Raw genomic sequence first — 15,102 nt, forward strand, 5'->3', positions numbered from 1 at the left:
TAATGGGACGGTTGCGTTCCTCCGTTCCTCCCAAAAGGAACTAGTTCCAGGAACGCCGTTACGTGCAACACTTATCCTATCCCCCTCCACATGAGCGTGGCAAATGGCCACCAGAGTGCAGAGCTGACTGACTGACTGACTGACTGACTGACTGACTGACTGACTGACTGACTTAACAAACTATATCGAGGAAAAAGAAAACGAGGGAATGGGGTATAGAATGGAGTGGCATTCATGGGTGGAACCCTAGGTCCAGGGCCCCAGTCACGAGTGTCTTCGCTCTCTCCAGCAGGTTGAGTTGGTCCTGCAGAGAGGAGCTTGTCGGGGCCCTTTGGGCCGCGCTGAGCTGTTGCTGCTGCCTGTTCCCCATACGATTGGACAGCAACGCGTGGCGTGGAACAGAGTGGCTGTCTAGCCGCATTTCTTGCAGAATTCATCAAGGTCTCCATGTTGATGTCGCAGCCATCTAGATTTTGGTTTGTACGTATTGGTCCAAATTTTTCGCAGGATTTGCGCTTCAAAGGCCGTGAGGTCCTTATGTGGATGTGGGAACTGGACCCTCAGTTTCCCGGCTATGCCTAGGGCTTCGGCATTAGTCGGCGCTGTGTAAGGACGCGTGGTGGTCCCGTCGGCTGCCTGGTATGTCAGCGCACGTGCACGCAGCCGCGTTGGCCGCCTCGTTCCCTCCCAGTCCTTCGTGTCCCGGGGTCCATGTGACATTGTATAACTTTCCCATTTCTTGTGGCAGTACGGATTTGAGCTGCTTCGGTATTCTGCCAGCGGTGATTAGTCGTGCCGCATCTTGGGAGTCCGTTGCAATTTTAAGGCTTCTTTGCTGTTTTTCTCCCAGCCGAATGGCCAGAAGTATCGCGCCCACTTCTGCTTGTTTGACTGTGGCGTTTCTCTGGGAGAGGCAGTCTAAAATTTCTCCTTTAAAAATCACGAAAATACAGTGTATGTCGACGCGGCCAGCTAAAATGCCAGTGGTGGAGAGCTCAAGGAGCGCGTGTCACCCGACATATAGTGGCGCAGAAGACAGACCGGACTTACAGTCCTGTCTACACTGACGCCGCCGTTTCAGAGGATGGTATAGCTGTTACCGCCGCATACTAAGAAAACGGACACAGTACTCGTCGCTTCCTGGGAATCCATGATCCTGGTCATGCCGTTAACCACAGCAGATGCCATCACGAACTTCACCGGCCGACGAAAACTGCTCATACTGACTGACAGCCAGGAAGCAATCCCCCTATTCTTGCGCAACAAAATAGCCACGCACGTAGCAACATTCTCGAAGAACATCTAACCTCCCAACCAGAGCTTTCGGTCGAACTCCGCTGGATCCCAGGTCGTCAAGGGCCACCAGAAATGTGGTGGCTCACAGCTCGCGCGCGAAACGCTCTTTCGCGAGTCTGAGCCTCCAATTTCGCTCCCGGACCACTACGTCCACCACACCGGCCGCGTGCAAGAAGGAAAAGCCAGGCAACAAAGTTGGTTGAGCTGCGCACAGATCAAGACACACACTGCATCCCCGCACCCCGTCCCCCATCTCTCGAGCCCGATCGAAAACAAGTTGCATCCGCCGAGCCAATACAGGTGTAATGTATACGCACCCCCTCTATCATCCACTATATAGAAAGTAAACCCGGGGTGCTACTCCAGGAGGCCCGAGTTTGAGTGAAACTCGGGCAAGGCGGAGCCCTGGTGATAATAATAAGCTCATGATAATATTTCAGGACAGGGTTGAAACGCCTGAAAAAATGCGATTCATGCTATTTGCTGATTACTGAAGTGACGCAATCCGTCCAGGGCAGCGCGCTTCAATGATGCGCCACTAGGGCGTGGCGCATCTTTCAGTGCTTTCTCTCGCTCCACTGCTGCCTTGGTGGCTACTGGGGGCACGCTAATCCAACTACTTGATTTCATTGTACTTTCACTTTATCAATCTGTATTTCACTACAAAGTTCATTTTATTTTTCATTCCATCCGTTCATATGAGCTTTTTTTTTGGAATGTTTCGTCCTAAGAAGTAGTTTCTGCCGTTGGTGGCACACACTGCAACCACGCGACTATGGCCGACTGGCAAAAAAAAATTCCCGCGCCTTCCCGCGAGGGGAACACGAGTAAATGCAGAGCATTGGGGCCTCAGTACTGATTGAAGGCAGTGTTGCTTCCATCGCTTCTTCCGTGATGCTGGAGTAGCAGACACGAGTAAACGTGGGCACGAGCGTCAACCAAGGAAGGAAGGAGCAACGCAGTGACTGAAACACGAGCGACCGCTAGCCGCTATATTTGCAGCGCGCGCAGTAGAGGGAGAGCAGTACGGGGGGGAGAGCGCGCATGCACAAGCAGCGCGCGCCCTTCCACGCCCCACCGCGCTGCTATCACGCACCTGTTATGCCGAGACCGCGACGGAGCGAACGGGATGACTACGACGCATGCGCGCGCCAGCTGCTGTTGAGAGAGAGGAGGGAAGGAGAGGCGCACCTGCTGCGGACGCGAAACTGTTGACACCATCCGACGCAGGAACAGAAATGCTCTGCATTTAAGGGTGATGAAAGCGCGCCACACTCAAAACAGTTGCTGCTCGTATTACGCTATCGAAACCCTCCGCTTTTCGACATAAAATTTCCTCGCCGCGGTCCAGTGTGCAAACGTGCCTTTAAGGAGAAACCCTGGCGAGACGTATTACCAACTTCTTTCTTTAATTTATTGTACTTGCACCTTTTTCTTCGCTTTCGTTTCTTTTCTTTTATTACGGATTACTTTAAACGGCTTTTTAAAGACGATAGTCTTTCTTTGGCTACTTAAGCCCAGAAATTTTGGTCTGTCTGTATGTCTGTCTGTCTGTCTGTCCACCCGTCTGTCTGTCTGTAACTCGATTCAGCCACCCGTCCAAAGTAAAACTGATATTGCGCAATAGTCTTATATACTCACACCCAAATGTAAACGTCTAAGCCCGGTTTATATGTGAATACTTGTCAACTTTGTTGAACAAGAACAACACATTACGCAAATATAAGACAGGAAATTAGTACACAAGGGATATGTACAGTGTTCCTTTATTAAAAAAAATCATGGATACTTGGTTTTTCGATAACAAATGCTATTCTATATCTGCTGCAGAAAACCACCGCCTCATGGCGGCATATGAAAAATCACGCGGCAACAGCAACGAAAGGTTCCACTAGCTAGGTCTCACGTTCTGCTTGGAACGCACGTGGAGCACGGCCACGCGGTTCATTCACGCGCGTCTCCGCCGTACTGCAGGGCTGGCATCGAGGAACCCGGCCTGTAGCAGTGGAACGCGGTAAATTCAAATCGCCTTGCGCAAACCTTTAGTGTGTTTACCTTGGGATGAGCGCGACGGTACAGGAACAGCATGAGAGGTGAGCGGGAAAGCAAAGGGGGGCATTTCCTTGGCAGGACTATCGTCTTTTGACGACATTTGCAACGACAGGAGCAGATACGCGGCCAATTTTTTCTGCTGTTACGTGTTTGCGTCAGTTTTTTCTCTTTCATTTGTTCGTATTAGTGTGCAAGCAGACTGGAACACGCCACAGCCTCCCTAGAATCGGGGTTCTGCGAGGGTGGTGTGCACTTGTCCTACTACCGTCACATCACGTTCAGGATTCACGCTGACGCACTATTCTACAAGTGTTACTGTTCGAATCCATAGTGTTACGAATTTTGCGAACCGGGCACGTTAGTTCCTCAAAGGTCCAAATTCCGGGCCCATCCCCCAAGTGGCCATGTGTTACGAAGGAAGGAATAGCAACAAGGCAAAGGACTTTTCAGATTTTTTTGCCTGATTTCATTTTGCTCTTCACCGCTCCTGTTCGAAGAAGCTCTCCAAAGTCGTTTTTTTTTTCAGAGAGTTCAATCCCCTCACAACCCTCTCTTACTTCGCGCCGTTCCCACTCCCGTGACGCACTCCCTCTGGCGTCACGCGGTTGCTTCAATTCTTAGCTCTTCCCTTTACTCGCTTTCCATGCTCTGCTTCCTACCACACGACGGTGACGCTGAAAAAAAAAACCGTTTAAATGTGTAAAGATCGCCTCTCACAATAGGCACGCGCCATTTATTGTATTGTATTTTTTTTTTCAAATCAAATCAAACTGTATGTTCCTTGAGTGCACAAGGAGGGAGCAGTCGCAAAAAGCTGCACTGAAAGGCAGCTTGACGGGACGACTGTCCTCACATTGGACAGCAACTAGGGGCACGAGTCTCTCTGGTCAACACATTGCCCTTGAAGAAGATGCGGTTTCAGTTACAGTTCAAGAATCTGTTACAGTTCAAGAAAAATATCAGTGTAGATTTATAAAATAAAAATCAATGAAATAGTTTACACAAGCGTGAAATCTGATAGCGGAAAAGGTAAAAAAACACGTCATAAGTATATTTACATTGAGTAAGCATGAGGGAAAAATATTACATGTGAACAACACAAGCCTTTAACAGAACATTAAATGTTTGCGTATTACAACACCACAGAAACACAGGAAGTACGGTATACAAATTCAAATGCAACAGTAAAACATAGTAAATAGAATTAAAGAAATAATTCCTATAAGTTTCGTTTAGAGAGGCGTGACATATCTATTTCTGCCGCATTCAGTTTATTTAAAAAGGATTGGAAGGTTAACTGTCAATGACTGCAAGCCATAATTGTTTTTGGGAGTGGGAGTGTGCCAGGCATTCGTGAAGCGCGTGTGGTACATAATAGGATTTCTTCTTAATTCGCATAACTCAGCATAAAATGGGTTATTGTTTTTAACTGCATTTGTATATATTTGCGTAACTCTAAAATCATATTAGCGATTAATATTGATGATTTTATTGTTATCAAACAGTTCTTTCGTGTGAGAGGCAAACGAAGCATTTGCCACAATTCTGATGGCTTTCTTTTGTAATAGGAGCAACTTATTCAAAGTCGTTTTTGTTTGTTTGCCCAGCTAGTTTGGGGCACAACAGTGCCCCAAACTAGCTGGACATAAGTTAGGTTTGGAAGAAACAAGGAATTATAGATTAAAAGCTTTATGCCTTCGGGCAATATGTGGATAATGAAAAGATGCAACAGGTCATCAAGCTATCGGGGTATGCACCGTACCAGCATCAACCATGTGGAAGAGGAAGGCAGGGTTGTGTCCAATCCAGACACGGGGATACGCTCCAAAGACGTGCCAGGGGAAGAAGATGAACCCCATAAGGTGCATGCGCGAGAAACGAGCTGGGTTATCTGAACGCTCGGACCTGCATTCCTATCGCCTTCACCCCTGCGAAAAACCGCCTCAATCGACTATCGGTGCGTCGACTGTCTCCTTGACAGCATATGTAATACGTATGAGCTATCCTTCCAGTAACGTTTTCCCAAGAAATGCGCGCTACGCAACCCCTCGAGGGAGTCTGTTCGCCGCGCTGATGATAAACAAAACGCATGGCCATGCAACGCTTCGTTCGCAACTGCTTTGCGAGCAGACGATCACTGAAGCGCACGCTCCGGCTGCAGACGGATGGACGCGCGGTAGGAACCTGCGGAAGCCACGTCCGCCAAACCACCTAAAAGAAAGGCGAAGTCTGCAAAACACGTCTCCACTGATTATATTGCGCACACACCCACTGACAGTCGACTGGTGGCGGTCGATGGTGCGGTCGCCACCACCGCTTCTGTAAAAGCTGTAAAACCGCAGCGCACACAAAACTTGCTCCTCGACTGTCATGGAGCGAAAGCCGCCTCTAAGTCATCGCAGACGGGGGTCTGTCGCCAAACAACTGCACAACCAATAAAAATCACTTTTCGAGCGAAAAAAAACGGGCTCGAAATTCCTAGTTCGTTTAGAAGACCTCTCGGGGTAGAAATATGCCTGCTACGGAGACCATAAATATAAACCACGCCTCAGCAGCGGCCACCACGGGCGTCCCGAGTTCAACTCGGCCGTGCAAAACTATGCCCGAGTTTCCTCCGAGTTCTAGTGTCAGTCAAATACATCCAGTCCCTTCGTGGGCGTGGCGTAACAAACAAAGCCACACCCTCCCATGGCGTCCACTTTGTGGGGGCGTAGCGTTGTAGCCAATAAGTCGCCACTTAACGCCCCCTAGCAGCGACAAGAACTTAACACACAACAAAAATGAAGTCCCCAGGCCACCGTCAGCCAACGGTGCCACAGTCGCGGGGGCGTTCTGTCCCAACTGGAGTTCGCTGTTGTCAAGCCGACAGGAGAGGCGAAATCGACACGATTTTCCCATGGGAGCCTTCTTCATACACCGTGAAAACATAGTCGATGACTAATGAGCCAACTTCAACGTCTAAGACGCACTCGCCAATGCTCTTCAATCGATTTCTGATAAGCGCGCACCGTGCACACTCAAGAAAGCTGTAAACGAAAGCCATATTTGATGGTCGGGATCAGGGCGCGTTCCACTCGCTACAGTGGACCTGTTTGATTACTTGGTTTGCGCTTGCGCAGAGCTGCACTGGTACTGGCCTCAGGCCACGTTGTAAACACAATTCAGTGGAAGAACACAATTCACTGAGAAAAACGGACCGTCCCTCACCGGGCATGGCCAACAGCCACGCTGGGGATTTCAAAGTAGCAGTGGGGTTGTCTAGTTTGTGCCGGGGAATGAGTATTGCAGAGCGATTTCAGAGGGTGCTGCATGCGGAAGATAGCACACGCCGTACTTTATCAACGTAAACAGCCCCAATACAGCGCGCTGATGATGCCAGGCGTGCTGCGCGGGATTCCGGCGGTTTTGCTGGAGGTGTATCGAATGCTCCACTATTACTACTTTCATAACCCAAGCAGCTGCAAACTCGGAAGTAGGCGAAACTCGGGCCTTCTGGAATAGCGCCCCTGGCCACCCTAGCTGCCCACGCTGCGGGTGCGGGTGCCCTAACAACCAGCGCTACATGTGCGCGCAGGGATTATAAAGACAAGGCACGCATGCATAAACTTCCTTTCCCCTTCTCCTGGCACTTGGGCGGAGTGGCTCGACGTCCCAGAGGACCCCCCAAAACAGCTCAGAATCGCTCCCCGCCCGAGAACCATCGGCGGTACCCATCTTCAGCCAGACCCTCCACCACCTCCCCATTAAGACTGACGCAATAGGAGCGCTGAAAGGCCCTCCTCCAACACATTGAGGAAGTCCTTAAAGGCGACTGGTAACAGCAACGCCACCGAGCAACGCAGAAGACTTTATAGAAGGGCAAATAAAGATATCTCTCTCTCTCTCTCTCTCTCTCTCTCTCTCTCTCTCTCTCTCTCTCTCTCTCTCTCTCTCTCTCTCTCTCTCTCTCTCTCTCTCTCTCTCTCCCCCCCATGGTAGCATGTGCTTACCTCACTACAACTGTGAAATTAGGTTCCAAAATTATCCACTTAGTTTTGACTGTGGTAACGTTATCAGAACGATTGTTTGTCTAAAACTGTGTTCGGCTGTACCCGATAACATTAGCAATAAAATAACAAAACAATCTGAAAGTGTATCAACGATACCATTTCGTTTAAAATAATTGAACCTCTAGGAGGCTGGTATTCTAAGTGAAGGCCACCTGACAGGCATGGTAATTGCACTTCCCAAACCGGGCTCGTAGCCCTTAATTATCGACCATCTTCAGCCGCAATGCCCACAATACCTTTCAAGGTTATGAAGCATATCATAGTGTCCCACTTGACAAGCTTCCTGAAATCGTCGCCTTTTTCAAACATGTTCAACATAAATTTAAAATGTTCTTTAGTACGTTCTATCCATTATACACAATGGTTAGGAAGTAGGGTACATTTATTTAGGCTTTAACAAGCTTTCGAAAAAATTACGCCCACCTCCCCTCGCGGGAACCCTGGTGTGATGCAACGCATCTCATGGGGGGTTCCATTGGCGTTTTCCATTGTACTGATTACGCTTATAGCAGGGATTCTCACGCGAAGGGGAGGTGGGCGGACGACCGTCGACTTAAACCGCCGGAGCGCGGCATGCCGCTTTATATTCACAGCGCCAGAAGGAGAGGAGAGCGTGGAGAGAGAGAGTACTGCACATGCGCAGCGCGCGCAGCGCCGAGCGCCTAGCAACGGAGTGAGAGCGCGCTGCGCCAACCCGCAGCTGTTTGGGAGAGAGTGTTCGCCATCGGAGAGAGGGGATGAGGAGAGGCGCAGTTGTGCGGAAAACGCCGGACAGACGCAGGAAGGACAGAGGGGAGAGCATGAGATGCGTTGCATCTAGAAATGTCCCATAACGTGCTACGCAACATTCCGGGCGTTTTCATCGACGGAAGAGGACCTTTCCGAACCCTCCATCTATCCCCCGGTCCCTCCCCGATACCCTGAAATGTTATATCATTATCGCCAACTGCGCTTTCACATCCTCCTTCCCACCCATCCCTCAGCACACAGGCGGCTCGCATTTGGCGTCGACTGCAGACCAACACCTTGTACAACACCTCGATACTGCACTACATCTCTCCCTCCACCTACCCCTACAACTGCCCCTCTTGCTCCGTCCCGAACACTACCTACCACCTGGTCTGGGAATGCCCCTACGCGCCGAACCCCCTCCCTTCCCCATCCCCTGAGCAGTGGGAGCGGAGCTGGCCAGCTCACGGTGCGAGGACCAAGAACGCCCCATCGCTCACGCCCAAGCAGCTGCGCTAGCTCGCGGCTATCTGAACTAAGAAAGCCACCCCCTTTTATGCTCGATAAACATTTTCCAATCCAAAAAAAAATAACGTGCTACTATAAAATTTAAGGCCTTAAATAGAGATCTTAATATATAACTATGGTTCGGCGGCTTTCTGACAAATGCCGCACAGTATGTATTCGTTAATGGCCACACTTCGGCTTCCCTTACGTCAGCAAGTTCACAAGGAACGGTACTAGGCCCCTCTCTATTTCTCGTTTATATTAATCATTGGATGATCCCACCTTATGTTTACTCACTAGCTCTCTTTCTGTTATTCATGAATTCATTCATAAACTCATCTGATACGTACGAAAGAAACGAGGGAAGGTCTCCTGGTAAGACATCCAACCAGGTCACAGTTGTCCACTTTTCTCGTGCCGTGGCCTCAAGGCGGCCGCAAATTTGAGGCCTCGGACGGAATTTGACAGCGAAGGGCACAATGAGTCCGTGTGAGGAAGGTCCACATGCTCTGGAAGAAGTCTATGGGAGCTGCGTCTTCGTTTCTTACAGTGGAGCAGGTAATGCTACTTCGCTCGGAAAGTTCGCGAATACAGACACACACAAAGCTCCGTACTGATGTTGGTCTAGTCGGTGTTGCGTCTTCAGGATGAAAAACTGCGCGTAATGGAAGGGACGCAAGACAAAAGAGACAGCACTGCGCCCGTCCTCTCTCTTCCGTCTTAGTCTCATCCTTCACGCGCAGATTTTCTTCTTAGGAACACACAATGATTCACTTCTTCAAATTAGCTCGCCGCGCGATTGTCGCGTGGTAGCGCGTGCCTCTCGAGGTAGGTCTTCCCTTGGATAGGAATGGCGTCGGCGAGGGTGCATAGAACTGATGTGATTCGGTAATGGCGGACGCCATCACTTGATCCCCAATCCACGTGCCCCTTTTCAATCTTCCGCATCCCTAAGCGTCCACGCATGTTCCAGGGCATGTGCGCGTGGAGTTAGAGGAGGAGTGATCCTCTTCCGTCGACTGATACCGCCGAAAAGCTCTCGCTCGGCCCGAGGTGAGCTCCTGGAAAGCGGCCTTCGCCTGTGCGCCGGGGCGTCCAGCGGGCGAGGGTGACGCAGCGGGGCCTTGGACGTGGTCTCCTCCCCGTGAGCGTCTGCGGCGGCGGCGGCGCGGCAGGAGTCAAGGTCCTGGCGCGTTATAAGCTCCTCGCGGTCTCGGCGGGCGGCATCTCAGTAGAGCGCCATGCGCCGACCGGTTCGCAGCGGCCACCCGTCGCCTCCGCTTCTCCGCGCTGCGGCCGAGAAGAGCGCCCCGGCGTCGCGCGACGACAGCGTAGCGCGCTCCCATCCTCCCAAGCAGAAGAGGCGCGCGGTTGACTTCGCCGCCATGCACGTCCTCTCGGTGTTCCTCCCGGTGTTTGCCCTGTGCCTTGGATTGTCAGCGGCGCAACGCGGCGGCGGCCGCGCCGGATCGGCCGCCAACGTGCCCGTGCCCCGCGTCGACAGGAACCTCATGAACTGGGCGCTGGAACAGGGACTGGAAACGTGAGTACGCAGCGGCTAGCGCGCGCGCGCCTTCGACGTTCGCTGCCACTGATCACCTATCATCGCGTCAGTTCGAAACAGATACCCACCTCACTGCGGCTGAGCACGACGAAAACCTCGGTCCTGGCTTTTTGCAGCTGTCGCTTACGCTCCCGGCAGGTCGAGAAACGAGAACTATTTCGCGGGGAACTGCACTCAGGACGGGCGATTTTTGTTTCGCCTATTTGTACCCAACTAGATTTTTTTCTCTTTCCTCATAAGACACCTGAATCAGCAGAATAAACTAATTAAAGGCGATTATCAATAAATTGAATAAAATAATTAAATGACGTCACTACCTAGGTGGCCACATTCTGTCTTCTTTTTTTCTTGGCCCTGCAAAGTAGAACGTAACCAGTAAGGGCGATCTGCCGTAGTCGGTATTGTGGGCTCAGATAGCTCGTTCGTCCATCCACTCGAGCAACATTGGGCACGAGCCGCCTTACGCACCACCGCAGCCCCATAAAAAGTATGAACAAATGCGGTCGACGCGCATAGTGGCAAATGTAGAGGAAGTAATGCCCCGCCATCCTTTAAGCTCCGTCGTAGAAAAAAAAGTCCAAATTCCGACTCTTCTGACTTTTCCGACTACAAATTCCGGCAAGTTCCGTCCCCTGTGTGGCGTCTGCAAAGATCTCTTTTTTTTTTTTTTTTTGCTTTCTTTAAACACGTAGCTCCTTGTAGGAAAGATGCCACACCACCCTCCTTCATTTCTTTTCGGCTTCGCGCCCTTGAAAGATGGCCATGGCGCTTTTGCTTGGCCCGCAAGGGTCTGGAATGAACATTTTTATGAACAGCGATGCCAGTGTAGTTTTGGTTCAAGACTATTCGCTTCCGCAGCAGTCTAGAGAAGCACCCTCGGCCGGGCCGTCGTGGCTTCCATCTGAGCCCCGGCGGGATGCGCATGCAGTGCCTCCCTCCTCCTCCGCGTTCTTTGCGTCTGGCGAGATCGTCGCAGTGTCCTCGTTGTCAGAGCGGATCGCGTCCCTCACCGGTGAACTCGGGGACCTCGGTCCGATTCCCGGCAGCAAGTATTTTCGCGTCCTGCCCCTCCTAGTAAAACACCGTGGGCCACTAGAAGATTTAGCGCTCCGAATGACTGCCTGTGGGAGTACAACAAAATGTGACCCGCAAACAGGTGCCAGGAAAGTTCGGGTTTTTTATACCAAGGTTGTTTCGGTCTCCTAAAGGACATTCCCCCCCAGCAGACGGCATAATTGCCATTTACCGCTGGAACGCTGTGAACCACATCCACAGAAGGCTGCGGATTAATAATAATGACTTTATTTGGCATCAAGGATACATGATGCAGGAGACCTGCAGAAAAAGCTGGCGTGATGCCAGCTTCACAAGGCCGCAGGCCCCCTCCCCGCTCCCCGAACACATGGCAGCAGCCGTCACACTTTCATAGAAATATTCCGGATCATACGCGTGAAATAAACAGGTCTACTACAAGAAGAATCATCTCTGTACATGAATGATGGAACGAAACGTGTAATGCTTGAACAAAATATAGTTTCAGAAAATGCGAAAAATGTAGGCGCATTTGCCTTCAAAAAAAAAAAAAAGAAGAACCATACGCGTGATACATACACCTGAAGCATACGAGAAAGTCTACGAGAAAAAAGGAGCAACAAACACTGTACAGGTGTAATGCATTGGTGCGTATAATGCTAGAAACAAATAATCTATTTCGCAATGCGAAAGACAGGCGTACTTGCCTTGCAAACACAAAAACAGCATCATAAAGAAAGGAAATGCCTAATTTATCGCCGATAAATGCCAATAGCCCTCATCACAACCGTTCTCTCAAGATACTCGAGACCGCCCCGCAGATTCCCGACGTACAGCCATGTCTGGATACCCGTACACGAGTCACCCGAGGACAGGGAAGCTGGCCATGCCACAACCCGCGCGCACACACGCGGGACAAACACTGCAGCTGATTTACCTGAGAGGATCGCTGCTCCAGTGCGCCGACCTCCTGGCCCATTACCGGCAACAAGGAAGGGGGTGCCTCTCCAACGCGCACCCAACACTGACAAGAGGCGAAGCCACCACCCTCCTGAAATTGCCACTTTCCGCCCCTAACCCTCCATCCCGCCACATATCCCGTCTGCTGTTGCACCGGAACCCTGCACCACTTGGTATGGTCAACTAACTCCGGACCGAAGCCGTCCGTGCGAGCGGTGGGCGTCTCAGGGGCCCTGTCACCCACCGAGAGTCGCTGAGGACAGCTAGAACAGCCCGGACGACAGGGTGGCCCTCCTCCGGGCGGCCGGCGCTACACCGACACCTCGCGCGCTCGTAAGATAAGTTCATTCGATCAATCAATGCAGACACGCGTTCCTCGGAAGTTTCCGGCATCGCGTGTAAACCGCTGGCCGCAGCGCCAGAAACCGGGGCCCGCCAACGCCGACGAATTGGCGCGAACTCCAGTTGTGGAACCAAGTTGCGCCGCCTCGTCCCCGAGGTGAAGGCTCGCGAGGCACAGATGCAGCGTTGCTTCTCTTGTGCTGCTTGTTCGGGCTGAAATGGGTTTCACCCACGCCGATACCACGGGGACACGGGAGAGTTGCAGCAGAGCGGAGAACCGGTCCAGGTAAACGGTAGCCCACTGCAGGCACCACTCAGGCGGTGCGCGGAGGGAGCGAAAGCTTGTGTACCGGGCGCCGTACCGGGACCGGTCCTCCGCTCTGCTGTAACAGATCTCCATTAGCCGCACACTAGGCTTGCTTTTCAGGACAACATCTCACGCATCAAAATATAATCCCCCAGAACAGCTTGACTTCCGGAGAATAAACCCACCGAGTTAACTGAAATCGAAAGTTGGTCGATAATAATGAAATGATGCTTTACGTAGCTGGCATCTTCCAGGAACTAAACAAGAGATTTGATTCTGTCGACTTCCGCATTTTGTTAAGAAAGCTTGATGAATGCGGGATTAGATTACATATAAATGCCCTCATCAAAATTCATTTACCGGAAAGAAAACAATTTGTCAAGTTTAGGGAATAGGCGTCGGAACATTGTACTTCCAAGAAGCGTGCACTGTGGTCACTGCGGTCACTCGTATTCTGCGGTCACTCCTATCGTATTCTGCGGTCACTCCTATCCTTACCTTATATAAATGACGTGTAATATTCCTCTCGCTCAAGTCATTCTATCAAATGTCGTAACGCCTATATTTCATTTTTTTTCACGATCCAGTTTATACGAAATAGAATGAAATTCATATAATTGGCTGATGGAACTATCAAACGGTTCTTGTCAAATTAGTTGCAACTAAGTATACTTAAAACAATATAACTAGTTCTGTAATGTTTAGGTTGAAAATATACTGTACAGTGATGCCACAACATGTAAATTACTTTTTACTGGTATCGGGAAATAGAACGCCTAGTGCTGTGTAAAAGTTATTTTCCTATTCATAATAAAACCATTCATCATCATCATCATCACCACCATCACCAGCATATCTACGCCGTACTACTGGGAAAAGGCCTCTATCATGAATCTCCAATTAGCCCGGTCCTGTGCTAACGGCGACGCACCTATCACCGCAAACTTCTTGATCTCATCTGCCCATCTAACTTTCTGCCACCCCCTGACCCGCTTGCTTTCCCTAGGGATCCACTCTGTTACTCTTAATGACCAATCCTTGCCTTCGCATTACATGCCCTGTCCACGTCCATTTCTTTTTAATTTCTACTAATATGTCCTTAACACGTCTTTGTTCCCTTACCCACTCCGCTCTCTTTTTATCCCTTAATGTTACACCTATCACCTTCCGTTGCATTGCTCGCTGAGGCGTCCTCAATTTAAGTTGAACCCTTTTAGTGAGCCTCCAAGTTTCTGTCCCGTAGGTGAGTACTGGTAAGACACGAATGCACTCCACCCCATTCTTATCCCTCTGATTATCTCTGCCTCATGGTTGGGATCCGGGATCACACATTGACCATTGATTGATTGATTGTAGGGTTTAACGCGCCGACACAACGCAGTCGATGAGGCGCGCCGTAGTGGAGGGCTCCGGATTAATTTTGACCGCCTGGGGATCTTTAACGTGCGCCGAAATCTCGTACACACGGGCGTTTTTGCTTTTCGCCTCCATCAGAAAAGCGGCCGCCGCGGCCGGGAATCGAACCCGTGACCTCGTGCTCAGCAGCGCAAACACATTGACCATTATAGCGCTGCAAAACCTATATAATAGAATGGCAACACATCCCTTTATTAAAATGAACTTCTCAGGCTAGATCAATTAAACGTGTAAAAATGCTCGCACTGTGTATCTTTGTTCAATGAAAACAAAATATAAGCAATTTGACCACATTTTTTTCAAACGTTTTCCGCCTTGTAAACGAGGAAAACGAGAACGTTTTGGGCATCATTAGCCAAATCAGAAGTGCTATTGGAGAACCAATTACCGAAGCTGACATTGAGAAATGCCACCGCGTTCCTACCCGACGTCCTGGTAAGACAAACATAATTGTACAGTTCAAGTCCCGTGCAACTAGAGACGCGGTGCTATACAAGGCAAAGAAGTTACGAGTCACCAACAACGATGCAGGAATCGATAACACGGACCCTATATATGCGAACGAGCACCTATGTCCCGCACTGAAGCGACTTCTTGGCACGGCGATCAAACGAAAACATGAATACGAGTGGAAGTCGGTGTGGTCCAACAATGGCAAGATCTATGCGAAACAGGCAGAGGGCATGGACGCTGTGCACATAAGTCATGAAAATGATCTCGATAGAATCTGTTAAGTGCGGTAATAGCCACTTGGACTCAATAAATTGTTCGCAAACTTGCTACCACGAATTCGCTTTTCCGCAGAACATAGACCCTAAACACCGCTTTCTAAACTCAGCATTACACAT

The 15,102-nt window shown here is 50.3% G+C and overlaps 2 protein-coding genes across 2 annotated transcripts in view; one reads left to right on the forward strand and one right to left on the reverse strand.

The window, feature by feature from the left end:
• LOC144158132 (major facilitator superfamily domain-containing protein 4A-like) overlaps positions 1-15,102 on the reverse strand; it is a 692,369-nt gene that overhangs the window by 365,065 nt on the left and 312,202 nt on the right. The gene's annotated exons all lie outside the window — the stretch shown is intronic.
• Positions 9,843-15,102, forward strand: part of LOC144158129 (heme peroxidase 2) — a 150,532-nt gene continuing 145,272 nt past the window's right edge. The window contains exon 1 of the mRNA XM_077688784.1: positions 9,843-10,176. Within this exon, the coding sequence (XP_077544910.1) occupies positions 9,875-10,176 (302 nt within the window). The 5' untranslated portion in view covers positions 9,843-9,874. The remainder of the gene's footprint in view (positions 10,177-15,102) is intronic.

Source organism: Haemaphysalis longicornis, unplaced genomic scaffold, assembly GCF_048455015.1.
Source record: "Haemaphysalis longicornis isolate Haplotype H1 unplaced genomic scaffold, Haemaphysalis longicornis Haplotype H1 scaffold_10, whole genome shotgun sequence".
NCBI classification, from domain to species: domain Eukaryota; kingdom Metazoa; phylum Arthropoda; class Arachnida; order Ixodida; family Ixodidae; genus Haemaphysalis; species Haemaphysalis longicornis.